Here is a 27,565-nt window from a genome sequence, read left to right on the forward strand (position 1 = left end):
TCACTTTGTAGACCAGGCTGGCCTCGAACTCAGAAATCCGCCTGCCTCTGCCTCCCGAGTGCTGGGATTAAAGGCGTGCGCCACCACGCCCGGCTTGGCTTGGACGTTTTTATACTAGCAGAACAGTCTTCAGTCGAGGCACTATTCAAACATATTGATGGAAACAACAGAAAGTTGGGGGATGGCAAAGCAGGGAGCCTTGTAGTAGGTTTCAGATGCTCTCGGATGACATTCTTAGCTTTTTTTGGCTAATGGAAACTGGAGTTTGTTAATAGGTTCCAAAGGGTTTTATCTGTTAGCCATAGGATGTTAGGTCAGACACAGAAGTGGGCAAGGAATGCTTATTTAGATAAATTGTAATTAGGCTCTGAACCTACAACATTCCAGACTTATCTACAATGGTTAAGGCTCTAATTCGTTAATGAGCCTGGCAGAAGGTTCAACAGAAGGTCAGCTTCCTCCCGCAAACCTTCATTCACACATGACACAATGTTAATATTTCACTCAATGAGGAAAAGTTGGAAGGCTCTCCTCTGTGGGTAAGAACAAGCGTGCTCATTTCCCCACTTCTGTACCGTGTAGCAGGGAGTCTTAGAGCAGTTAGGCAAGAAAAAGGAATGGAAAGAGGTGCCCATCACAACAGAGGCAAGGCAGTCAATTTGCAGATGTCATGGCGTCAATACAAAAGCTACTCCCTGAAGCTACTAGAATCAACAAAGTCAAATTTCAGGATACAAAACTAACACTCAAGGTTGGGGCCTGTGGTGGAGCAATTGTCTAATATATGTGAGACCCTGGGTCCCATCAACTCTGCAGAAATAAAAGTCACAGACACGAGAGCAGGTGGCCTGGCTTGTCCTCTGGCTGCGTGTGGTCACACCCAACACTTGTGTACTGCGGCCAGGCCATGGACGCTCCTAGGCTGCTGAGGATTTGGCTGCTTCCATTCTCAGCTTTAGGAGACACGAGCCCCAGTGGGGGCAGACTCAGGGCAAGCTGCAGATTCTATTAACACCAGAGGAAACCTCCTCCAAGGATTTACCTCAGACTGGAGCATTTTCTAGACAGTGTTTTCTCAAGTTACTGTGAGGGATGGAAGAATGGGGCTGTCAGACTTACAGGTGAGGATAGCCAAGGCCTCCAATAATCAGGACTAACTCCTGCTATCTCACGAGAGCTGTTCCTGCCTCCCTTGGATGAGAAATTGCACACCCTGCTCAGTTCCTACCCTGGGACTCTGTCTCGGTTTCTCATGGCTCATGAAAGCTTTCCCAGGGCCTTTCCTTCCTTGTTTCTGTCTCTGAAGCTTCCCCACCTCTGCTCCACCATTCATTTTAGAGCTCACAAGGACTAGAGTTCCTGAATTCTCTCCTCCCCCACCATTAGCATTGCTGGAAGGGAGTCTACTAGCCCCAAGGACAGGAAATGGAATAGGAGATGCAGAGCGCTTAGGGATAATGAAAACCTCTGGGTCCTGTGACAATGTCTGAACGAGAATGGCCCATCGGCTCATACAGACTAGTTATTGAGACCAGTCTACATACAGTTGGTTAGGAAGGACTAGGAGGTCTATCACTAGGTCATAGCATTCCTAGTTCTCTTTTTCTCTGCCTTGAGCTGGGGGCTTAGATGTAAGCTCTCAGTTACTGCTTGAGTGCCCTGCCATGCCTGCTTGACATCATGATGGTCATAAACTCTAACCCTCTGAAATTAAGCAAGCTCCAAGCCCCGGATAAACTTTTTCTTCTACAAGTTGCCTTGGTCTCAGTATCTCTTCACAGCCACAGAAAACTAAGACAGCTTTCAAGTAGCAAGGGACAAGAGAGGGTAAAGCAGAGGGGTGGAAACATAAAGGACTAGTTTCCGGAGAGGTCAGATGTGCTGCCGAGGCACACCTCATCTCCACGGTCTTCTCTGCAAGGTCCTGTCTCAGTCTGGGTCACATGAAGGCCCAGTCCAGTCGGATACAGGCAAAGGACTACCTTACCCCCTCCCGTTCCATCTAGGAAAGAAGCCCTGTCTCTGGGGTGACTCTGTAATAGAACAAGTTTCTCAGGAGGGCAGGTGAGCTGTCCAGCATCCTTGGCCCTACTCCAGGCCCCGCCCCTAAAGGATCGACCTTCACTTTTCTGGCAGCAGTTTCACTTACTGAATGATGACGGTCTAGGTACGTTCAATAGCCCTGCCACGCCACCCCTAAACTGGCTCAATGAACCCTGCCAATGTCCCCCTAATGTAGGAGTTAGTTTACCCCACTTTCTAAAGCAAGTGACGCTCAGGTAATTTGTCCAACCCCTCATAACTAAGAATCTGCCCTTTCCTCCCAAGGCATTAAACCATAAACCACACACCTTTGGAACAAGAAAGGATAAGATTAAGATGACAGGTCAAAAGCTAAAGGGTAATTAATGATGATCGGCAAGTGGCACATAAGGCCAGAAGCCACACTGTGCTCTCCTAGTACCCGGTTCCTTCATAGTACACCAAGAAGCTCCCCTGAGCTTGCTGCCCAGCCCAGGTCTGGACCCACGGGATGAAGCACATGGTCCCAGCAGAGACCTGACTCTTCAGATAGAGCCGATGGTTTGAAGGGTAGTTGGCTGTCATGGCAATGGGTGGAAGGCCACACAGGGAAGCCTCAACTCAGAGAACTGCCCACCTGTCCATACTGGAAGGAAAATGTCAGACTCTCCATTTGATGAACGGTTGTTAGAGGGATATTTGTAGGCTGTGTAAAGAATTAACAAATGGCCAGCTGACCTGGGACTACAGTGAAGTGGGAATCCCTGCTCAGGTAAAGCTACCTTTACAACCTGCTTCAAGAGGCCTGGCAATCTTTTTGTTTGTTTTCTGTTTTGTTTTCTTTTCCGAGACAGGGTTTCTCTGTGTAGCCCTGACTGTCCTGGAACTCACTCTGTAGACCAGGCTGGCCTCGAACTCAGAAATCCACCTGCCTCTGCCTCCCGAGTGCTGGGATTAAAGGTGTGCGCCACCACTGCCTGGCTCATCTCCTTTTAAAGAAAAGTCAAACACCAACACCACTTAACTCTTTTTCTTAAATGCAAGGCAACCAGTGACCATGTTTGCAACCTCTGCTCCTCAGTGACTATGCCATCTTTTCTTGTTGTACCTCCAGAAAGAATGGAAGTGGTCAACTGGCCACATGTGGTACTTTCGACCACAATGCCAAGGAATGGGTCTGGACTCTTCATCACATGACCACCATCAAAAGTGACTGAGGTAGTTTCTGCTTTGGATTTCCTGGAAAGTGTAATAGGTGTCACAATTACTGTGTCAACTAGTTTATAAAACAGAAAAGAGAACAGGCTGCTTTTAGGCAAATACTCATTTGATGGGGGGCTTGGTTTCTACTGCTTCTACTATACACATGCCTGCCCCCATTTCTTTCCTTGCTCAACCCCTAAGGCATTAATTTAAGCTTTGGATTTTTTTTTCCTAACACAGGACTTTTGCAGAGATTAAAATAATACAGAATTCATGAGAGTTCTGTACACAAGGTCTTAGAAAAAGAAATGGTTAGCAGGGCTGGAGAGATGGCTCAGAGGTTAAGAGCATGTACCACTCTTCGGAACACTTGAGTCTGGTTCCCAGTACCTATGTGAGTAACTTAATAGCTAGTACTTCCAGCTCCTGGGCATCTGGGCTCTGTGTACACCCATGCCTATGTGCCATATACTCACATGTGTGCATAAGGTTTTTAATCTTTAAAAAAGCTCCCCATCACTATGGCAATTTAGACCTTTTTATAAAGCACCAAAGAATACAATTATAGTCAATGCATGCAAGTCTGATTTTGGCTTGATCAGAGGTATTCTGTGTATCTCTGAATTAGTCCACCTAGATCGGACTACTAGTGTGATTAGTGTCACTCCTCAAGGGACATTAGAGAGGGATTCTAGCCCAGGCAGGAATCTTAGGATGCTCTGACTGTGGACCTGCACAGGATAGAAGAGTCCGTCTATGATGTGATAAATGAGGCAGGTAGAGTTGAGGGTATGGCTGATGTGGAGTGAGGCCACAGTGAGGCCTCCAAATTGGGCACTGGGGAAATGTGGCTGACTTCCTTGGATACACAGAGCTAAGTGTAATAAAGCAGAAAAAAAAGGATCACAGGACCACACAACTGGGCCTGGTTTTTGTTTGTCTGAGAAGCGTCTGTGTCTTGGATCTACTAGGACTCACTCTATAGACCAGGCTGACCTCTAACTCAGAGATCCAGCTGCCTCTGCCTCCAGAGAGCTGGGATTAAAGGTGTGTACCAGACTACTTTGTCCAGCAGGAGCTTGTGTTTGTACATTCGCAGCTGTCTGCAAATCAATAAATGGCATGGAGGTGACCTGGAACAGAGGTTGCCTTGGCATTTTGCACCCTTCTGTGATATTGGCATTTCCCCTCCTTTGTGGCATCACCCCTTCTGTAATTTAATTACCACCCAGCTCTTTGCTTTGGCTGAACCAATCTAGCTCTAGCTTTGCAAGCAATGCCCCACAGGGAGCTGTGGATCCTCTGCCACAAGCAGCAAGGTTCTAGAGCTGCTCAGCACCGCAGACTCTTTGGGCGCTCCTCCAATTTTTAAATACAGCCAAACCTGGCAGCTGCTGGGGTTCGCTGCCTTACTAAGTTGTTTCCTTCTATCTGTTTGCTAACTACACTCGTGAGCTCACCCATCTCTCTGGCTCTGAAGCTACTATCCAAACACTGACTCTAGCACTTCTATCTCTATGAGAGACCCAATCCATTTCTCTCCTCTCCATAGCTCTCCTCGAGTGTTGAGTAGATATCTAGTTTCAACACATCCAAAAGTTATCTTTCTCCCAAAACTTCCCTTCCAACAGCCTTCCAAATCCTGGCTGATGACACCTCTAGAACTCTGGATGCCCAAGTCCTTAACCTTGGAGGAAAAAAAAAAAAGACTGCAAAGCAGAGTCTGACTGATAAGGCCAGTTACCTAAAAACAGAGGTAATCCTAAATACTGGGATTTATTAGAATGCTTTTCAAAAACATACCTAAAGTTAAATAGTTTTAAATCTAGAATTTAAATTATGACACTTTAATTAAAACAAAAACAAAAACATGTTGAGCTGGAGAGACGGCTCAGTGGTTAAGAGCACTGAGTGTGTTCTTCCAGAGGACCCGGGTTCAATTCCCAGCACCCACATGGCAGCTCCCAACTGTGTGTAATTCCAAGATCTGACACCCTCATACAAGCACACATGCAGGCGAACGTCCATGTACATAAAATAAAAATAAATAACAACACACACATACTTAGAAAAAAAATTGACACTTTTTATAAGCTGAGAACCAGATTTGACTTAATACATTTTCAGGGATCTTGGCCAGGTCTTGTAATCTTTAGCGGAATGATATCGTCGTACCAGCCAGCAGCAGGGCTATAAACTCTAAGTACACTATCTACACGTTTACGAAGAAACAGCCAAAGTCTAGTCCTTGAGGTATGATTCACACAATCTCTTGACCTACGAAGGACAGATTCACCTGAGTTTTGTGGTAGGCAAACTATGGAGAAACCAGAGGAAGTTTCCCTTTTCTTGAGACAGGGTCTCACTAGGTAGCCCTAGTTGTCGTAAAACTCTATGTAGACCAGGCTGGCCTTGAACTCATAACCTGCCTCTGCTTCCCCAGTACTGGGATCGTAATACCCAGCTTAATGGTTTAAAAATTCCAGGTTGCTGTCAATGTAAAAAAAGCCAATTAGAGATGGATCTACAGATATTTGGTTTTACTGGGATATGAAGGTGGAGGAACATATGAGGGTAAGCCAGATACTTGAATTTTACTAGGATATAACGGTAGAGGAGAGTGTGAGAGATAAGATAGGTAATTTTAAAAATAAATTACTTAGTAATAAGAAACTAGACATAATACATTTCCCATTATGCTACAAAACCAAGCAGACAATGGAAGACAAAAGAAAGGTTCAGCTCTAAGGAGGGTAACACCTTCCGCTGTAGAACAGGCTGCCTTCCAAGACAGTTAGCCTCACAACTCTTACATGATGCACACTCATGTGGAAAAACTTGTCAAGCTTAGCCAGGGCCAGAAGATGAAAACATACCATGTCCTAATTAGCTAATTATAAAGCAGGAGCATTTTGGAGAAGAACTCATACAATCTGGCCATTGTTTTGCTAAACATCTGCAAATTGTAGACTTCTTCAGCCCTTAGCCAGAGTTCTTGCTTGATATCTTAAAGTGGTTGCTCTGTGTGTGACTCTTCTCAAAGCTGAGGCGAAGGCTAGTCATCAAAGTCTGGAATGTCATCGTAGGAGTAACCCCGGTAGCCCTTGGATGCATAGTAGGCGATGCGCAAATGGTAAAATCCCGGCAGGAACACCAAAATGCCAATGATGAGGACAGGAACGGCTCGGTCTGCCCCCTGGTGGCAGAAGGAAAACATTAATCCCATACAAGTCACACCTTTACATCTCTCTTCTCAGTATACATTGTCACCTCCTCTTTGTTTCTTATCTTTCTGTCTCAGGGATCAAGTTAGGGACGCTGGGCGTGGTAGGCAAGCACTACACTCCCAATTTCTTCCTGATTACAAATTAAGCAATACATTCAAAATTATAAAAAAGAAATGCCATTTTTATTCAGATATCAGGCTTATTTCCTTCTGCTCTTCCAAGCTGTGTGTGTGTATGTGTGTGTGTGTGTGCGCACCTGCGTGCTTGGCTGGTACATACTATTATTGTCTACAAGTGTACATACAGATGTATGCTTGTGTGCCAGAGGTTGACTTCAAGTGACTTCCTCAACAGTGCCTTATTTTAAATATTTAAGTATGGGTATGTTTTGGTCACTCTTCTATTGCCAAGAGAAATCATGACCAAGGCAATTTATAGAAGAGTTTTGGAGGCTTGCTTACAGTTTCCGAGGTGTAGAGTTCATGACCATCATTGGTGGGGAAAACAGCAGGACCCTGGAATGTAGCTACAAGTTTACTCCTGATCTATAAGCACATGGCAGAGAACACCAGAGCTAACCCTTCTAATTCTTCCTAAACAGTCCACCAACTGTGGACCAATCACTCAGATATTTGAGCCTATGGATGCTGTTCTCACATAAACCACCATACTCTACTCCTTGGTTCCTATAGACTTATAGCTATATCATAATGCAAACTCTATCAGTTCAACTTCAAAAGTCCCTACAGTTGTTCACAGTCTCAACAGTTTACAGGTCTAAAGACTCTTCTGAGACGGACAGTCATGGACTTTACTACCTCTAGAACTTAAGCCCCAATTAATAACTGAAAAGATGTTTTGTCTATATGTATGTCTGTGCACCACAAGTATGCCTAATTCCCACAGAGGCAGTGGATGCCCTGGAACTGGACTTTTGAACAGTTGTGAGTAGCCACATGGGTGCTGGAAATTGAACCTAACCCCTTGGAAGAACAGCCAGTGTTTTTAGCCACAGAGCTATCCCCTATGTTGTGAATGTGCACCTAAGCACAGGTGCTGAAAGAGGTCAGAGGCTTGGAATCGCCCTCGAGCTGGGGTTACAGGCAGTTATAAGTCACCCAACCTCAGGTCTAGTAATCAGGCTTGGGGCCTCTGCAAGAGCAGAATAGGTTCTTAACAGTGAAGCCATTTTTCCTTCTTATTTTCCTTAATCTTATTTTTTGAGATAGAGTCTCATCTCTCACTGAATCTCTTACTGGCACTCACCAATCTGCCTAGAATGGCTTGGCCAGCCAGCTCTGGGGACCCAACTGTGTCTCTACCCTGCAGTGCCTGGCTACAGATGCATACCAACACTTGGAACTTTTTATGTGGGTGCTAGGAGTCAGATTCCAGGTCCTTAAGCACTTTCTTTCTAATTTTTTTATTGGTCATTTTACTTATTTATACTTCAAATGTGATCCCCCTTCCAGGTTTCCCCCTCTGCAACACCCCCATCCCACCCCCTTCCCGCCTGCTTCTACGAGAATGCTCTCCACCCACCCACTCCTGCCTCACCATCCTTAAGCACTTTCTTTCTTTCTTTCTTCTTCTTCTTTTTTTTTTTTTAAAGACTTATTTGCCAGGCAGTAGTGGCACATGCCTTTAATCCCAGTACTTGGGAGGCAGAGGCAGGCGGATTTCTGAGTTTGAGGCCAGCCTGGTCTACAGATTTAGTTCCAGGACAGCCAGGGCTACACAGAGAAAACCCTTTCTCGGGAAAAAAAATAAAAAATAAAAAAAGATTGATTGATTGATTGATTATATATATATATGAGTACACGGTGGCTGTCTTCAGACACATCAGAAGAGGGCATCAGATCCCATTATAGATGGTTGTGAGCCACCATGTGGTTGCTGGGATTTGAATTCAGGACCCCTGGAAGAGCAGTGAGCGCTCTTAACTGCTGAGCCATCTCTCCAGCCCCTTAAGCACTCTTTTGACAAGCAATCTCCCTACTACTTTTTTCAAGTTCTTAGTTTTAAACATAGCACCCTTTTTGTCTTTTCTCTAAGAACTGGATAATATTACTTAAGTGGCAGTGGGGTGTGGTGGCACACACTTCTAGACTCAGCACTCTGGAGGCAGAGGCAAGAGGATCTCTAAATTAAAGGCCAGCCTGGTCTACATAGTGAATTCTAGGACAAGCAAGGCTATGTAGAGAGACCCTGTCTTAAAAAATAAAAATAGGGTTGGAGAGATGGCTCAGTGGTTAAGAGAACTGACTGCTCTTCCAGAGGTTCTCAGTTCAGCTCCTGGCAACCACATGGTGGCTCACAGCTATCTGTAATGGGAGCCAATGCCCTCTTCTGGTGTCTGAAGACAGCTACAAAGTACTTACATAAATAAGTAAATCTTAAAAGACAAAAACAAAAGAAAACAACAACAACAACAACAATAAAAACTAACCCAAATAGTACTTCAGCTGTAATGACGTGTCAATTGTCACCTCAGTAACTGGATGCTTAATTTTTGCTGCTTGTAACCGTGTAAAACACCAAAAAGGAACTACATTTTTTCTAGTGTGTGAGAGAAAAAAAAGGATCTGTATTATGGTTAGAATACTGCTTAACTTAACTTCTCTCAATGATGGCCTAAAACTTAAAATAAATCTTTTCTCCCCTCCCGCAAAAAAGAATACTGCTTAGGGTCACACCCCACCCCCGCAAGACAGGGTTTCTTTGTGTAGCATTGGCTATCCTGGAACTCAGAGATCCATCTGCCTCTGCCTCCTGAGTGGTGGGATTAAAGTGGTGTACCATCACGCCTGGCCGATTTAGGATAATTTAAGACAGAGAATAAATAAACATCCGAGGGAAAGCACTACCAAGCACCACTTAGGTTTTGAATACTGAAACTCAGCAGAACTCTTACCAAACCAATGGAAAGAGGAACCCACTTATAAGGCGTAGTGGCCACACACTTACACAAGCCTCACTGTTTCACCCCAAACACCCATCAGCGCGTCTACACTTCGGTAAAACTACAACCATGGTATGTTAGTCTAGCTACAGCCATGTACTAGTCTGGAAGCCTGAACCCAGGCAAAGCTGCGTTATTCTAAACTATCTCAGAAGCTATGTGTGCCTACTTACAAGCAAGCCCCATCTTCTAAGAATTATGGAGACATTTGCTCAAAGGAGAAAAAAAAAAAAAAAAAACCAAAAAACCAACCCAAACCCAAACCAAAACTAAAACAAAACAAAAAACCATGCCTTATTATCAGAGGAGAAACTAGATGCGCTTATTGTTTCTTCTAGTGGAATCCACTGTACTTCTGGAACATAAAAATAGTGCTGTAGCTCACATCTGAAAGACCCATGGTATACTGTCACACACCCATTAGCTTACCCCTTTGCTGATGTAGCCCGACAGCAGGAGAGAGCCTATGATTATGAGAAAGGTGCCAATCAAAAACAGCACGGTGGCAAGGGCAATGGCCTTGTAAGGGATCTTAGGAGGACTTTTTTTAAACTGGAAGAGAGAGAGAGAGAAAAACACAAATGATGAAGAACACTAAGAAAAGACCAGGCCTAAAGTACTCTAGTGCAGGGAGGGTACGTGAGCATCGAAGTGGAAGCTTCGAGTGTCTTAAGCATGTCCACCATCAGCACAGACTGGACACAAAGCAGTACATATGCTCATGAGAGAGAAGCAGTCTGCTGGTCCACAGTTCCCTCCTTACAAACAAGGACACCCCTTTAAGACGATGTTGTCACCGAGCTGTTGACATGTATTTACTAAGTGCACATGCGTGGAAGCTGCTGCTAACCTGTGGAGGTTTAAGAGCACCATGCTATATACAGACATGAAGAAGTGGCTTCTGGGAATGAAGGTGACTTAGCTTACAGTCAGTCAAAAGTTTAGAAACAGAATTTTAGCTTTCTTTTCTGTCTTCCTTTTTTTAAAAAAATTTCATATTTATTTATTTATTTATTTATTTTTTTAAAGATTTATTTATTTGTTTATTTATTATATGTAAGTACACTGTAGCTGTCTTCAAATGCACCAGAAGAGGGCATCAGATCTCATTACAGATGGTTGTGAGCCACCATGTGGTTGCTGGGATTTGAACTTTGGACCTTGGAAAGAGCAGTCNGTCGGGTGCTCTTACCCACTGAGCCATCTCACCAGCCCTTATTTTTTAATGTACACGTATGGGCATTTTGACTACTCATACCTATACACCAGGTGCATGTCTAGTACCTGCAGAGACCAGAAGAGGACATCAGATCCTCTAGAACTGGAGTTACAGGTGGCTGTGACCTGCCATGTGAGTGTTAGGAACCAAAGCTGAGTCCTCTGGAATAGCAGCCTCTGCTCTGGACCACTGAACATTCTCTATCCCAAATCTGCAAATTTTGTTCTAGAAACACTCACTTCCTCCCCAGGTTCCGAGAGATAACTCTACTCTGGTGAGATTCATTCCAGAATGTGGCCAGGATTTCCAAGCTAAACTTACAAAAACCAAAGATGCTCTCTCTGGAAGTATTAGAGATGATAAGAACACAATGAAGAAAGGCCAAAGACCAGAGCAGCTTGAGTCTAGACTGTCTGTAGAACTGATTAAAATCAGAAGGGACTCCAGAGTGATGGCCCTAGGCACATTTCCAGAGTGACCCATCCATGCACCTTCTTCTTGTATTCATGGTAGCATAATAAACTCATCGAGCTTCCTTAGAGGTAAAGTATGTTCCTTTAGCCAGGATATGGTTTGATTTGTGCAACTCACCTGGTTTCCCAATAATTACTTTTACTGTTTCTAAACATTTTCTTACTTTTTTTTTTAATATTTTTTTATTATGTATTTTCCTCAATTACATTTCCAATGCTATCTCAAAAGTCCCCCATACCCTCCCCCCTACTTCCCTACCCACCCATTCTGATTTTTTTGGCCCTCTGTCTTCCTTTTAAAAGATGTGTTTTATTTTTAATTATGCGTGGGTATGTATGTGTGAGGGCAGATGCCTGTTCAAGCCAGAGGAATTGGATCCTGCAAAAGCTGGAGTTATAGCTGTGTAAGTCATGTAATGTGGTTGCTGGGAATCGAACTTGGGTCCTCAGCAACAATGACACTTGTAGGCTAGAGAGATGGCTCTAGGGTCAAAGCACTTGCCTTCCAGATGACCTGAGTTCAGTTCCCAGAACCAACATGGTGACTCACAACATCTGTAACTCCAGTGTCAGAGGATCCAAGACCCTCTTCTAGCTTCCTGGGGAACTGCATACACAGGGTACACAGACATACATGCAGGTAAAACATAATACACTTAAAATAATGAATCAAAAATTTTTTCTAAATTATAAGGAGTGTGGGGGGCAAGGACAGATGGCCCAGTGAACGTTTCTTGCTCTTGCAGAGGACCCAGGTTTCGCTCCCAGCACCCACAGTGCTGCTCATGAACATCTGAATCTCTGGTTCCTGGAGATCTGAGGCCCTCTTTGGGCCTCCTTGGGCACCAGGCATACACATGGGACACATGAAAGCAAAACACTCATAGGCATAATACATATTCATTTCATTACAGTATTTGTGAATAATATTTATTATATATGCAGCATCTATAATTATGTATTTTATATGCTAAATAATAAAATAAATAAAACAGCAGAACAGAATGTGCTCTTAACTGCGTAGCCACCTCTAAAGCTTCCACTTCAGCTTTCCCAAAGCACCGCATCATAAGTAGATTCAGCTCAAGGTTAAGATTCAGAGACAGATTAAGGCTGAAATACAGTGTAAGCATGTTATGAAAATGTTACAATGAAACCCACTATTAGTACAAATAACATTAAGAACATTTTAAAAAGAAGTAAGAGGCAAACCTTCTAAGGCTCAGCTTGTTACCAGCTCTGCCGTTACGGGTTTGGAAGCTCCCCAGAGCTACTCTCTCCTCTTCACATAAATGCAAAGAACTATTGATCTGTTTATATTTAAAAGAACGGACTCCTTCCTGCTGCTTCATCCTTAGCTCAGGCGTCACCTAGACTGTTTTATCCTCAGGGACAGGAGATGCTAATCCTACTCAATATTGGTCAGGAGAGGACACAAACTTACTTGCTTAGATTCTTGTTTGCCATAAAGAGTATCTGTATCTGCATCTCATGATGTCAGGAAAGAATTTTCTGGGTGAGTTAAATAAAATCTATAACTACATAGCTTTAGCACTTCAACTGAAACTGGAAATGGATAACCCCGCAGATATCTGAAACTGCCCTGCCAAGATCCCCTCTCCAAGCTGGGGCTCAAAAGAGCTTGGAAATCAGCTTGTTTCTTGCTGGTCCAGATAAGATATAAGTAGCCAATTTTTTTTTTAATTGATTGATTATGTTACCTGAAGGTCAATGTAGCCATCGTCTGTGCTGGCAAGCCTTGAATATTTGACTTTACTGCTGGGGAGTCCAGTTGCCAGGTTGGTACGAGACGGCATCATAACAGAGTAACACAGGCTGAAAGGGAAAAACTTGTTGTCTGCAGCAGTCCCAGTACAGCCCAGGAAAGGAGGTCAGATACTGTTCTGAGCTGCTGTGCCACACGCTACCCGCGGCAGCTTAGGCTTCACTGCTTATGGTGGTGACCCGACACTTCTTGTACACACTAAGCATGCTTCCTTTATGGATCTGGGTTGACTTCACAGAAAGACACCAAAGGCATTTCACCAAGAATCAGGCTCTGTTCAATCTGCTACCTTTGTTTCTGGCCTAATTTTCTAAAGTCCAGTGTTCACATTTTCAACCCCTCCCTTACAGTACTGCCTACCCCTTAACTTTCCTCAGGAGCATAAATTCAAATAACTTTTTTGTTTGCCATGAAAGGAGGAGGAGGATAAGGAATGATACACATTCGCATCAGCACTGTGTCTACTTCTAGGTGTGGTACGGTTCTATGTACAAATTCTTATCCATGTGGGTAATGTCCTGGCTATCAATACCACACCAGACAGCCACAGCCACCTGCCTCTCTGCTCCCATCCCAAGCTTGAAACAAGTGATTTTACATTCCACATCATGTAGCTCCTGCAAAAAACGGATCTAAAAATCTGTTTTACTCAAACTATTCAAAGCAGACAGCCATAATAAAAATCATAACTACTGAATTATTTGAGAGTACGTAAAATTTAAAAGCAATGGCTTTTAAATCTCAAAAACTTGAAATCTAAGCTCAGTACTTCAGTAGGTGACTCTAATCCTAACTACTTGGGAAGCCAGGTGTGGATATACGAAGTTAGAGGCCAGTCTGGGCAACATAGGAAGATCAGACACTCTCCCCTACCATAAATGAAATGTGTGGATTCTTTATAAAGTCATAGAACTATGTAAACAAAACAGACTATTTTATTTGCAATGGCATTTGAATTCTAAACGCAAAAAGTCCATCTTTAAGAAGAAATCTAAGTGGCCTTCACTGGTGTTGTATTTTGCACATAATCTCCACAATGGCATGTGATATTTATTCGATCTCAATGAGCTGCCAGGCACTGATATTACAGTCGACCTTAAGTAACTAGCATGCAAAAACTGGTGTCAAGTGTTTCTGCGTTTTGGTTAATTAATTACATCCTAGTTCAGAAGTACTAAAAAGGAGCAACGGGAATCCATTTACATTTCTAAACCTTAGGTACTAGGTTTTTGGTGTTGCCATCCCATTAAATTAAAATTAACATGTTTAATTCCTCATATCTGAAAGCTGAAGCTACCAATACGCGGGATTTTCGAAGCATTAAACCATGCCTGATTTGTATTACAAGTTATAAAGTTATGTACTTTCCACTTATAAACTCGCCCAAAACAAAAATGTTGCAGCACGACAACGAAATGGGAAGATTTGTTTTTCTTAGCAAGGGATTCTAGAGTGACATTATCACATAGTAAATGACAACTTAAAAAACTATCAGCCCAAGTTTCTACTACACTTTACCGGCCCCACCGCGATCTCCGCCCACCCTCCCGGGCCCACAAGCACCTAAGCGTGGCGCTGTGGACAACCTCCCGTCGGCCTCCGCCGCCACCAACGTGAACTAACTGTCTCCGGGAAGCAGCCTCGGTGGCAGGGCCAGGTCTCGCGGCTGGCTTCCGGGAGCGCGCGCCCGCCCCCTACCCGCGCTGCGCTCCCCGTTCTCCGTTAGGCGCGCTCGCACGGCTCGCTCAACAGCCAACGGAAGGGGCGGTCTTAGGGACAGCCCGGCGGAAGTGGCGTGCCGGATAGAGGCGCACCGGAAGTGGTGTCACCAGGATATCGTGTCATCGAATCCTGCTTTCAGGGCACATGGCTGGAAAGCTTCATTGCTGTCTTGTTTTATGTTTGGTAGGGTTTCTTTATGTAGCGCAGGCTGTTCTGGAACTCACGATGCTGATTAGGCTGGCCTCGAATTTAAAGAGATTTGCCTGGGACAAAAGGCAAATGCCACCACGCTAAACCGGGTAGCGGTTTGATCTTGCCCTGGTGACCAGGACCTGCTACCTCCATAGGGTGGGCGGGCGCCGTACTCACTCACCGGGATCGAGGTCACAGCAAAACTGTTGAGGTTCCAGTCCTGACCCCATGGCCACGTCGGTGGACAGCAGAGTCCCTGTATCTAGAGGGGTGGGCAAGGGATACCCACCAGGAATCTTGGCCTGTCCTAGACACCCCTATGCTGACACTGGTCACCACTGGCTAATTAGTGTTCTCACAGTCCCAAAATCTTGTTTCCCTACCTGATTATTAGACACTAGCCAGGTAAGTGTCCTATCTGACACAGTTGAGTTCCAATATTCATCCTCACGAAAGTGGCCAGTCTTGATAAAGCATTTTTACCACTCTAGAGTTCTCTGAGAGGAGTATTTGCAGGCTACTTCCTTCTGCACTTAATTGGCTCAAAGTATTGAACAGTTGTAGCTACTAGGCATGAGCTCTAACCAACAACCTCCCAGAACAGTCAAAGCTGTATAGTCTACATACTGTCAAACATGAAATACAAAGAAAAAAATAACTTGGGGTCCACAGATAGAGCTTAGTATTTAAAGGCCTTCTAATGTGGCCTCCCGAAATAGAGCATGCAGAGGCTCTATACTAGCCATGGTTTGAGATCCTGCTGAAATATAGCAAGAACAGAAAATGGTTCCCCACACCAAGTCAGGTTAATACACACATGCTCACTCAAACCTACAAAAGACACACACACACATAAAACAGAGGGGAGGTGGGATAATTTGGACAGGAATGAAGGTGTTTGTCACCAAGCTAGAAGAATTTCATTCAATCCCTGGAAGCCACGGTGCTGGGGTATACCAATTCCTATAAATTGTCCTGACCCCCACATGAGCCTCACACATACACAGTAAATATACTCAAGTATTCTTTAGTTTTATGTAGCATATCATGATCAAAACCAGAGGGCCTTTTCAACCCTTGGATCAAGTAGCCATGAAGTTTGGGCCTTTGATTTATTCAAGATGGACTGTGTGTAGTCCTGGTTGGCCTAGGGAGAGATTTATCTACCCCACCCCCTACATTGCCATTAAAGTTGTATTTTAAAAGAGCTACATCCCAAACAAAGCTACCAGAAAAACTTTGCACAATGCAGTTACATAAACTAAAGCTAAACATTTTTTTTTTAGTGCTATCTCCAGGAAGAGAGAACAGAAGCCCATTTGCCTAACAGGGTAACTATTCAGTAGCCGTGGTACAAAGAAGGCACTGCTCTACGACTTTTCAAACTGTCAGCTTTATTTAAATTGAAAAATATTTCTTAAAACTGCATTTAGCGTCAAGATCATTGATGAAAATCACCAGTATTTGTAAAGCAGAAACATTCATGTTAACAAAACTAGTTTTTACTTTGGAGCTTATTCTTTAAGCAAATCGTGGAGACTGGAGAGGAAAGAAAGGAGGTTATTTACAGCAGATATCTACATATTTTATTTTTATATTTAAGAATACTCNGGTACAAACTTGGTGACAGAAAAGACCTCAGGACACGCTGGCATCTCAGAAGCAATTTTCAAANGTTTAGTTTTCTCAATTTCTAGCAATGCCTAAGATCCTTCTTCATCTTCAATCTTGGGAGCCAAATAATACTTTAAGTGTCCCATGTCAGCAATTTTATACTCTACAACTGAAAGACAGGAAAAATTAAACCACCGAATACTATATATAAATACACATTACGAAACAATGTTCAAACTTATTATCTTACCAAGAGGTACATCTGCAGACATACTGAGTGTTACCGTAGGAGACAGTGGAGTGGCTTTTGTGAAAAAGTTCAGGTACCTCAGAGCAAAAGTTAGGTGAACAGGCTCATTCATCTCTATGGTTACCTAGAGGAGAAAACAGGCTCACTGTAAACATCAGAATCTCACACTATTAGTTCATGATATTATACCACAAAAAACCCAAATAGTTATCATTTTGGAAGGGTTGATGAAAACCTTGACTAAAGAAGAAAAAAGTTTAGCTAGTCCATCCTGTAGAGCCACATCCCAAGCAATCAAAACAAAGGAGAAATCTGTTCCTATTCAGATTGCAAACATTTCTCTTGCAAAGAATGCATGAAGAGAGGAAGATAACACATAACCACTTCCAAAAGCAAAAAGAACCACCAGCTGAATGCAAACTAAGGGACAGTAAGCCAGTCTTCATTGTATGATTATCAATTTTATTCAATTCCCAATCCTTGAACATGTGGATACTGAAAAATTCCTTAATTTCTTTTGTTGTGGAAATGCTTGCATGATTACATGTCAGTATTTGAGAACCGAGGAGCTGAAGTTGATATGGAAGTAGAAATAATTCAGCAGATTAAGGTTAAGAACTAGTTCTTGGGTTGTGTTTATCTATGTTTGAATTCTTACACTTTCATCTACTTTAAATTCATGCAGAAGCCAAGAAAAGTAACCCCTTATATTTACCTTAAATACTTGCAGTAAGCACTCTGAATTTCACTATATTAAACCCTAAAACTCCTATTTAGTTCAGACTTCTGTGTGTAATTCTGATGCTCAGGCTAGCTAGCAAAACTTAAGAAAGAAAAAAAAAGTGTAACCATGAAATATACATTGGATTCCTGAGAAAAAGCCTCGATTCAGGGATACTTAGGAATTAAAGAGGCCTAGTATGTTCTACTTGAATGAGGAGGGCTCGGAGAGCATCTTCCTTTGCCTTCCCAATTTCTTCCCCATTTTTTTGAGATAGATTTTTCTGCCAGGTTGACTTTAAGCTGAGAATCTTCCTGCTGTAGCTTTGAGTACTACAGTTAGGGGTTTGAGACACCATGCTCAGCTGTCTCTATGGATGTAACTGTCAGAGCATTTAATACAACTCTTTCCACATTTTGTGAAGTCTTATTTCCCTTGGGACTGCAAATACTCTTATTTCTAGTGTCCTCTTGCCTGTAACTAGGTCTACATTGCAACTTTGTGCAGTTTGCTTTTGCACCATTAAATGGATTAGTAATTGAACCTGCAACACATAAAGCCACTGGAAGACCTACACGATGCCAAAAGACTTTTACACCCCCAATCATTTTCTTTTGCTCACTTGCCAACCCTCACGTATTTGTCAAGAGTATTTCCAGGAAGCAAAAGGTTGTACACTTAGCTTTCCAAATGCTACCTGTAAAAGCTTATGGAGTTGTCTCTGAGCTCTAAGATAGCTTGGTCTATTCAAGACTCCATCTCAAAATGAATGAATAAATAAAAACAAAAGCTGAGGCTCCATCCCTGCTTCAGACACTTAACAGGACGCCCCCTTACTACTCACCGCCTCCTCTTCTTTATCCACATTACTTGTCTGTGACAACTTAATGTTCCCATTGCCAAGCTCTCCACTTGCAGAAAACTTCACCCCATTCTTTGCACAGGATATCACAACAGCATCTCCAATGTGGCTAAGGTCTCGGCATATACGTGCAAATTCACCCGATGGCATCTTTATTACACAGCTGTACTCCTGTTCCTGTACATCCACAAGTTAAAGGTCAGTCTAGAAAAGGGTGAAGGCTCAGCTTCATGTTCTCAAGATTTAGCATCTTAACCAGAACTCAGAATGCAAGCCTTCTGATTTCTTTAAAACTCAAATCAATTTTAGACCGTTGTGGTTTAGTGAAATGGCAGTGTGCCATTCATCCCAAATACCACAACTCTACTTAGAACACTCATCAACTGATATCACAGCAGGGTAAAACACACAATCAGAAACAAGATAACTCACTGGGATTCCAAGTTGCTCAACATCTAAGTCCATTAACTTCATCTCATAGTCTGAAACTTTCTCTTGATCTACCAAAAGAAAGCAGATGTTACCGAAGCACACCACACGTTCCGATCGATGATGGAAATTTTACCACAATCCTGTTAATGTTTTTTAGTTTTGAGAAACAGAAACAACACACTTTACTTTCTGTAACAACCGAGTTTTAAAAGTGTTGAACTTACTTGGTGCTTCAAATACTAGTGCTAAGGTATCTGCATTATCTTCAGCCCTTAATGTAATGATGTCTTCATTACCAGCACATTTTAGAATTTTGGACATGCTAGGGGGAGAAAAAAAAGACAGGGTTTATCAACATGTATTCCACATCTATATTTTAAAAAGCAATTACAAGTTCTCCCATTTCACACTCACGATTGGAGAACTGTTAAAGAGGCTAAGGGTACCCCAAACTCTCTCAGGGGTGAAGCAAATTACCGGGTATATGTGATCCTTAAAACCGACTTAGTAAAATGCACTAAAAGCCAACATTCGAGAAAGCAACTTTTTGAGCGGGGTGTCCTTGGTTTCAAGTGTACCGGAGAGTGTGCCACCACGTCTGGCCTTTCCGTAAATCTTTCAAAATGTATACAAGTGGCACTAATCCATGTATCTGTACCAAAATAAGTCACACACTGCCCTTGAACACGTATACAGGAGGCACTAACCTAGGTAGCTGTAGCAAAGTTAAAAGCTAAAACTGACAGATTTCCCCTCAAATCCATGATGCGCAGTGAGACTCTGGAAGTCAAGAAAAGGCCTATTGTCGCTCTAAGTCGACAGTACATTTGCACTAGGACTCGTTTATTAGGCGCTAAGACCAGCCGCTCAAAGCTGCAGGCATTTAATGAGCACAGCTCGGAAGCACGCATTTTCCCGCGGACTCCCGCTTTGTGGCTTTGGCGCGGAAAAAGAGTAGGCGCCACTGCCAGCGCGGGCTTTTCGGAACCGCGCGCTTTGGTGATGGCTGCCCCCCGACACCATAGACCAATCAGAAAGCGCGGATGGCCAAGCCAGCCAATGAGCGTGCAGGGTCACAGCCCCGCCAAAAGCGGAAGCGGGAGGGTTGGGGCCCCGCTCCCGCCACCCGCTCACCTGGTGAGGTTCACGCCCATGGCTAAGTTGCGGTCGCAGCGGTATGTGTCGAAGCCTTCGGAGCGCAGAGTAAGCTGCACCAAGGAGACGTGAGACGAGTCCATGCTCTGCAGGTTCACGCCGCCCGAGCTGACGTCCCAGCAGGCCTCATTGATGAGGTCTTTGAGAGCCTCCAGCACCTTCTTCAGGATGGAGCCCTGGATCAGGCGTGCCTCAAACATGGTGGCGGAGTTGTGGCGACTAGACGAGAGCTACTGTAAGAGGAATGAGGTCTGGCTGCCAAGGTCCCCTGATTCACGATGCAGAAACAGCAGCGAAGGCCCACAGCGACGACTACCAACCCCCTGCGCCCGCAACCGTCTAATGCCGCGGCTTCCTAGGCGCGCGCTTTTTCCCTGCGCGAGGTCATGACGCCACAGCGCTGACCCACCCACCTCTCCTCTAGGACCAATCGTATCCGTGGTTTGAGCAAGGCCCGCCCCGCCGCGTATGCAGAGGCGGGGCTGCGGGGTAGGAGTCTGGGAGGCGAGGGGCATCACGGGGTTCGCGTAGGCTGTCGTCACCGCCCAAGTTTGTGGGAGTTTAGTCTGTAGTGTCCATCCTTAGGAAGTTTCCGCGCCACGGAAGTGGAAGTCACAGGCAAACCGATCTGTGCGCGGCGGCCTGCATTGAAGCTGGAGAGTATTTTAAACACTACGGAGCGTTTTCCCTAACGTAAGAAATAAGCCGCAAAATATCGAGTAATAAAGAGGCCACCGTATTTTAATACCCCTCCCCCCTAATAAAGAGGCCACCATATTTTAATGCCCCCCCATTTCATATCACTTTCTGAGTGCGTCACGCTGAACTTTTCTCCCTAAAGACTAAAAAAATACCTCTTAACGTGAACGCTTCTCCAAAGAAGATACCAAGTCCATATGTATCACGTACTTATTTTCCTCTTATGGCCGGTTCTCTACATTTTTCTAAAGGTAGATATTACTAGTATTTTCATCTTAATTTTAGGCTGAAGATGAACCCACGCCTGAGCCCCATCTTGAAAATGTTAGCTGTTGCAGGTGGAGCGTCTTTCATATGTCCCTGAGCTGCAGCATTTTGTTCTACTAAAGTTTTTTTTTTTTTTTTCCTATTGATTATGAGGATGGGGAAGAACTGACTGCAGGTAGATGAACATCATTTACAAAAGGATATCGAGTTTTTCGATTTCTAATGTTTTTTTCTTTTGGTTTGGGGGGTAGGTAAAATATATTTGATAATGAACGTGTAAAACTTTAGTGTGGAACTTCGCAGTTTCCATTTGGAATGCCTCATCTAACTGTATGGAAGTTGGTTGAGTTGTGCAGACACAGCTTTTGGTGTGTGATGTCTTATTTATTTCTAAGGGTTTTTTGTTTGTTTGGTTTTTACTGATAAGGTATATACAATTTCAGAAAGTTAAAAGGACTGTTTTAGCTGGTGAGAGTGGTTAATGACTATAATTCCAGCACATGGGAAGGCTGAGGTGGGAGGGCCTAGATTTAAACTCAGCTTGGACCAAGACTGACCAAAGGGGGAAAAGTTTACGTATGACCATATTAATTCCATTTCATGTGCATTTATTCTTTCCTTATTCACTGCATTTCCCTTTAGTTTGTCTTGTTTGATTTTCCTTTTCCTGGCTTGGGGATTTAGCCAGAAAACTGTATAACTTATTGAGCTATAGCCTCAGCCTGTTAAGAGTCTCCATAATTTTTTGAGGCTTGCATCAAACTCACTCTGTTATCCATGCTGGCCTTGAACTCACAATTTGATGCCACAGCCTGGCATCAAGCTTAACTCTTTAGTTTCATTTAATATCTTGGTTTGTAGGGTTTCTCAGCTTTTTTTTTCTCTTTTATTCTTTTCACCATATGTCTAGGTATGATGAGACACAAACGTATTTATCACTCCCAAGGTATTGAAGATGCATTGATTCATCAGGTCTAGAAGACTCTTGGCCATTCTGATGGCAAGTGTCGAGTTTCCCTACACTGTTAACTGTCCAGCGTGTGGATTAGGAGGATCTGTTTTATTGCACTTTAGATATGTTCAGTTGTTTTGTTTCATTTTGTTTGAGATAAGGGTCTCTCATGTTCCCTGGCTGTACTGGAGTTTGCTTGTTTGCTTGGTAGACCAGGCTGGCAAATTTGACTTTTTAAAATTGATGAGTATGAATGTTTTGTCAGCATGCCTGTCTGTGTACTGTGTGCTTGCCTAATGCCCCCGGAGGCCAGAAGGCAGCATTGGATCCCCTGGGACAAGAGTTACAGACTGCTGTGAGTTACCACCTGGGTGCTGGAAATCGGACTCCAGATCCTCTGCAAGAGAAGTGAGTGCTCTTAAGCACTGAGCCATCTCTCCAGCCCAGCATTTATGTCAGCTTATAAGGTGCATCATTATTTTATGCAGCACAAACGAGGAAAACTGTCAGACTACCACACAGTGCTATATCACATACAATTTTGATACTGTAATAGTTAAAAATAAAAAGTCATGGGCTGGAGAGATGGCTCAGCGGTTAAGAGCACTTGCTGTTCTTCCAAAGGTCCCGAGTTCAATTCCCAGAACCTGCATGGCAGCTCACAGCTGTGTGATGCCATTTTCTAGTGTACATGCAGGAAAGTACCTGTATCTGTATAAATACATAAATAAATAAATCTTTAAAATATTGAATGCAATTTTTTAAAAATTAAAAGCAAACCCCAGAAAACCCCACTACTATACTTTCAGCCCCCACCCCTTAATCATATATTACCCTTGTGGGTATTTTTTAAGAAAAACATGGGAGCCACATGATCTCCATCCTCACAGAAGACATGACAGAGAGGTGTTCACACTGTCTGTTTATAGTAGTGCTATTCCCACTGAGCTGCTGCTGCTGTTTTTAATGTATTACACTCTGCTTTGTTAAGGATGTCAATGCTCAAGAGTGCAAGTCTAGGGCTGGAGAGCTGCCTTGATGGTTAAGAGCACTGACTGCTCTTGCAGAGGATGTTGAGTTCAGTTCACAGCATGTACACGGCAGCTTATAATCCTCTGTAACTCCACTTACAGGGAATCTCACAGCCTTTTCTGGCCCCCAGGAGCACCAGAGTCACACACAGTAAACATATGCACTTGCCAGCAAATACACATATACATAAAATAAAAATATTTAAAAAAAAAAAAAAGAGTACTATTCTGTTGCATCTGGAGTTTCATTCACTTGTGAGTTTTAATGCTGGCATTTCTTGTTTTACATGTAATAAATTATTGTTTTATTAACATTTATTTATATGTGGTGCATGCATGCCTTAGCGCATATGTGGAGGTCAGAGGAAAACACGCAAGAGTCAGCTCCGTTCTTTCACCCTGGATCCCAGGATAGAACTCAGGTTGCCAGGCTTAGTGGTAAGTTGAGTCCCTTTACCTGCTAAGCTGTCTTGACAGCCTGAGTTATTCCTTCACACAGCAAGAGATAATGTAGGACTGGTCTTGCAGCTTAGTGTTACTGTGTGTCCAACAACACAGCACAAACAAAAATAAAAACCCATAATACACCTGCGTATATTTGTGAGAATTTTCTTTTCTTGAGTTTCTTAAAATCTCGTTTCCTTTGCAAACCATAGAATGTGTTCTTTCCGACTTGTGGTCTTGCTTTGCTAACAACACTGTATCTTCTGTTGCTCTGTCTCGGTGCTGGGGGCTTATATAATATTTTCTTTAATGCCTAGAAATGTAATCATTTTAGAGACTTTTTCTTAATGCTGGAAACTGATATCAGGACTTCAGAAAAGCTAAACAGAAACCTGCCTTTGAGCTATGCCCCAGCCCCCTGGAGATATTTTATTTTATTATTATTATTTTTTAAAGATTTATTTTTTTATTATACATAAGTACACTGTAGCTGTACACCAGAAGAGGGCATCAGATCTCATTTCAGGTGGTTGTGAGCCACCATGTGGTTGTTGGGATTTGAACTCAGGACCACAGGCAGAGCAAGCAGTCAGTGCTCTTACCCGCTGAGCCATCTCACCAGCAGATAAATTCCATTGGCATGATGCCTGCTGTGCCTATGAATCTGTTGAAACAAGAACTTAAAACTAGCTATGTACTAGTTGTAGAAGGACTGTCTAAGGAGGTAGCATTTTACCAGAGAACTAGCTGTTTTGGGAGTGGAAGAGACTATTGTAATGTAATAGAGAACAGAATGATTAATGGTGGACATTGGGGCTGGGATGTAGCTCGCACACACTTACAAGTCTCTGGGTTCCATCCTCAGAAACAGAAAGAAAGGAGGAGAGGAGATTGATGAGCAGGGTAAGAAAAGGTGCCTTCGTGGCCTGTGGTAGGACTCAAAGGTTGATGTGGGGCTCGAGAGGTGGCTCAGCAGATAGGAGCACTGACTGCTCTTCCAGAGGTCCTGAGTTCAAATCCCAGCAACCACATGGTGGCTCACAACCACCTGAAATGAGATCTGTCTGAATATATGAAATATATAAATAAATTTTTTTTAATAAGAAAAACCAAGGTTGACATGGCTGGAACATAATGAACAGTGAGAGACCGGTGCAGGCCGGATTGCAGAGCCAGGCAGGGACAGAGCACAGAGGGTTGCGTTGGCCCTTTGTAAGTACAAGGGAATGTTCAAACAGACCCTTCCACTTAAAGTACAGGGTCTCACTGTGTAGGTCAGGCTACCCTGGAACTTGTTACATAGCAGAAAGCTAACTGTGATAGATGCCTCTTGGAAGACATTCACTTGCTTGCCTGCTCACCCCATCTCATTTTAAAACAAAATAAGAAATGCAAAATGGACTTGGAACTGAAGTATTTTTGGTTTTTCTTTTTATTTTGTTTTCAAGATAGGGTTTCTTTATGTAGCCCTGGTTGTCCTGGAACTCACTCTGTAGACTAGGCTGGCTTTGAACTCAAAGATCCATGTGCCTCTGCTTCTCAAGTACAGGGACCAACATAGTCACTAAAATGGCTCCTCAGAACTGAAGTCTTTCAGGAGCCATCTTGGCTTTGGTCCATCAGTGAATACGTCTCTGTTCTACTCCTGGTGTGAGAGTACCTATTCCGAAGAGATTCCTGCAACAGCAATTCTGGCTTTAGGGAGGATGAGGGAAGAGGAGTTTGAGGTCATCCCTGGCTACACGACAAGTTTGCAGCCAGCCTGAGCTATGTTAAGACCTTCCTAAAACAACTGAGAAGCAGGGATGGGCTGTGGTGGGGGTGTCAAATCACATTCAAGTGAATGTAAATCCAGTAAAAAAAATATTTTGGTAAATCCTTATGACATTTCGCTGTATGGGCTTCTAAACATAAGACATGAAGAATATTTTAAAACTTCTAAAAGTCCTGCTTTTTTGAGTACACTTCAGGTTTCAGTGGCTCAGGACATTAACTCAAACTGAGGGTTTCTCACTATGTACTCTAGGACGACCTCAGGCATGCATTTCCCCTGTCTCAGCCTCCTGAGTGCCAGGATTACAGGCCTGAGCAACCTGTCTTAAGATGGTTCTATAGGGGCTCTAGATTTGGATTATGCATCTCTTCTAAGTCCAAGAGACCAAACCAGTGCTCAGTGTCCTGGCAGAAGCAGCTTTGGTTGGCTATCAAAGGTCCTATAGCCAAGGAACTGATAAAGTTTGAACAATTATCTAGTTCAACACAGTCAATTGCTAGTTGATTGACTGAGATGTAGCCGCTTAAATTGTTTCCTAATTTACAGCTATGATTTTCTGAAAATGCTCTCTGATTGCATTGTTGGCCCAAAATCTCAGAACCTTGGTTCTGGGAGCTGGTGGAATCTCAAGTGGCATTCTGTAGTTCTTTGTTTTAAAAAATCCTACTACACCATTAGTGTAAAGAAAAAGTTCTGACTTAATTTTTTTTTAGATTTATTTATTTATTTATTTATTTATTTATTAATTATATGTAAGTACACTGTAGTAGCTGTCTTCAGACACTCCAGAAGAGGGAGTCAGATTTCATTATGGATGGTTGTGAGCCACCATGTGGTTGCTGGGATTTGAACTCTTAACCTTCGGAAGAGCAGTCGGGTGCTCTTACCCACTGAGCCATCTCACCAGCCCCTGACTTAATTTTTTTACTGCTGGAATGGGGCACTCCCACTCCCACGGCTTCGCACTGAGAGCTGCTGGGGTTGATTTGGTGCTGCTGTGTATACAGAGGCCAAATTCTGAACCCCAAGATCTTTTGTGACCCCCCCCCCCCAGAAGATTCTTAACATATATCTGCCTTTGTTGTGTAAAATGTATCCCCCAGTTTTAAGCTATTGGTTAAATAAAAGTGGCTATGGCCAATTCCTGGAGAGAACAGAGGTAGGTGGGGTTTCAGCTACCAGGCTGAGGGTCACAGGTAGGGAAGAGAGAGAGAGAGAGAGAGAGAGAGAGAGAGAGAGAGAGATGTAAGTACACTGTAGCTGTCTTCAGACCCTCCAGAAGAGGGCGCCAGATCTTGTTACGGATGGTTGTGAGCCACCATGTGGTTGCTGGGATTTGAACTCTGGACCTTCGGAAGAGCAGTCGGGTGCTCTTACCCACTGAGCCATCTCACCAGCCCCCCAATAGAGTTGTTAAGTTATTAACATTTCAAAACCATTACAGAAAGCTTGTTTGCAGTTCTGGACTTTCTTTCAGTAAGAGAAAGGGAACTTTACTAAAAATTCAGAAAGGTCTGGCTTCCAGAATCAAGGTCTAATGTTAGTATATGTGTGAAAATATTGTTTGGCACTCAACAAACAGATATGCATTCCCTAGAGGTATGTTTTAACCTCCCATATGAAGACATTGCATGTGGGAGTATAAAAGGCCGTGTTTTGTCAGGGCTGGGGATGGAAGCCAGGGCTCTCTACCACCACGTTACGCCCATCATCCCTGGTGTAATATTATGGTGGGAATTTAGAAATAAATATTAAAAGTCTTAAAATGTGGGGCTGTGGATGTGGTTCAAGTTGCACAAACTTTCCACATATACAGGAAGTCATGAGTCCTGTCCCCAGAACCGCATAAACCTAGAACTTAAGCACACACCTTTAATCCCAGTTCTCAGGAGGCAGAGGTAGGTGGACCTCTGAGTTTGAGGCCAGCCTGGTCTACAAAGTGAGTATCAGGACAGCCAAGGCTACACAGAAGAACTCTATCTCAAAATACTGACATCCCTCCCTTCAAACAAAAATAACAACACAAAAACAAAATGCAACGACAACGACACAAACCTAGGATTTAGGATGATGAGGCTGGAGGTGTTCAGTGGACAGCAGCAAGAGGGAGGGGCAGGAGAGAGTGAACACGAACTACTGGGCAGTGGCCTCCAACAAGCCTGGGCCTGTGAGGAATGTTAGGTAGGCAGCAACTCTTTACTGTTGACCACACCTAGCCTTCCTGATAGTTCTTTAATAAACTTATGATAAGGAATTGTTCACTGACAAATTATTCTTGTAAGAAGAGGTTCGGTATACCTATTTAGAGAATTTGGCAATTTTCATGCCACTTCATCGTGTGTGTGTGTGTGTGTGTGTGTGTGTGTGTGTGTGTGTGTGTGTGTGTTAATATCAAGATCAGGGTTGAGGTGAGATGATGTGTTCTTATAATGCCAGCATATGGGAGGCAGAGACAGGAAGATTGCATGAGTTTGAGTCTTGCCTTCACTATAGAGTCTAGAGACCTTGTTGGAAAAGGAAGAAGAGAGAGAGAGAGAGAGAGAGAGAGAGAGAGAGAG

The 27,565-nt window shown here is 43.4% G+C and overlaps 2 protein-coding genes across 2 annotated transcripts; both read right to left on the reverse strand.

The window, feature by feature from the left end:
* Positions 1–5,290: 5,290 nt before the first annotated feature.
* On the reverse strand, positions 5,291–14,660 carry Tmem230 (transmembrane protein 230). Its single transcript, XM_021155416.2, has 4 exons — positions 14,456–14,660; positions 12,828–12,942; positions 9,844–9,966; positions 5,291–6,421 (listed from the first exon to the last, which is right to left on the reverse strand). Exons 2-4 carry the CDS (start codon positions 12,924–12,926, stop codon positions 6,281–6,283), a joined length of 363 nt encoding a protein of 120 aa, XP_021011075.1. The 5' UTR covers positions 12,927–12,942; positions 14,456–14,660; the 3' UTR covers positions 5,291–6,280.
* Positions 14,661–16,180: 1,520 nt separating this feature from the next.
* Positions 16,181–20,221, reverse strand: Pcna (proliferating cell nuclear antigen). Its single transcript, XM_021152453.2, has 6 exons — positions 19,820–20,221; positions 18,910–19,007; positions 18,686–18,753; positions 18,236–18,430; positions 16,671–16,794; positions 16,181–16,589 (listed from the first exon to the last, which is right to left on the reverse strand). Exons 1-6 carry the CDS (start codon positions 20,038–20,040, stop codon positions 16,510–16,512), a joined length of 786 nt encoding a protein of 261 aa, XP_021008112.1. The 5' UTR covers positions 20,041–20,221; the 3' UTR covers positions 16,181–16,509.
* Positions 20,222–27,565: the final 7,344 nt, after the last annotated feature.

The sequence above is a fragment of the Mus caroli genome, chromosome 2, assembly GCF_900094665.2.
Source record: "Mus caroli chromosome 2, CAROLI_EIJ_v1.1, whole genome shotgun sequence".
NCBI lineage: Eukaryota > Metazoa > Chordata > Mammalia > Rodentia > Muridae > Mus > Mus caroli.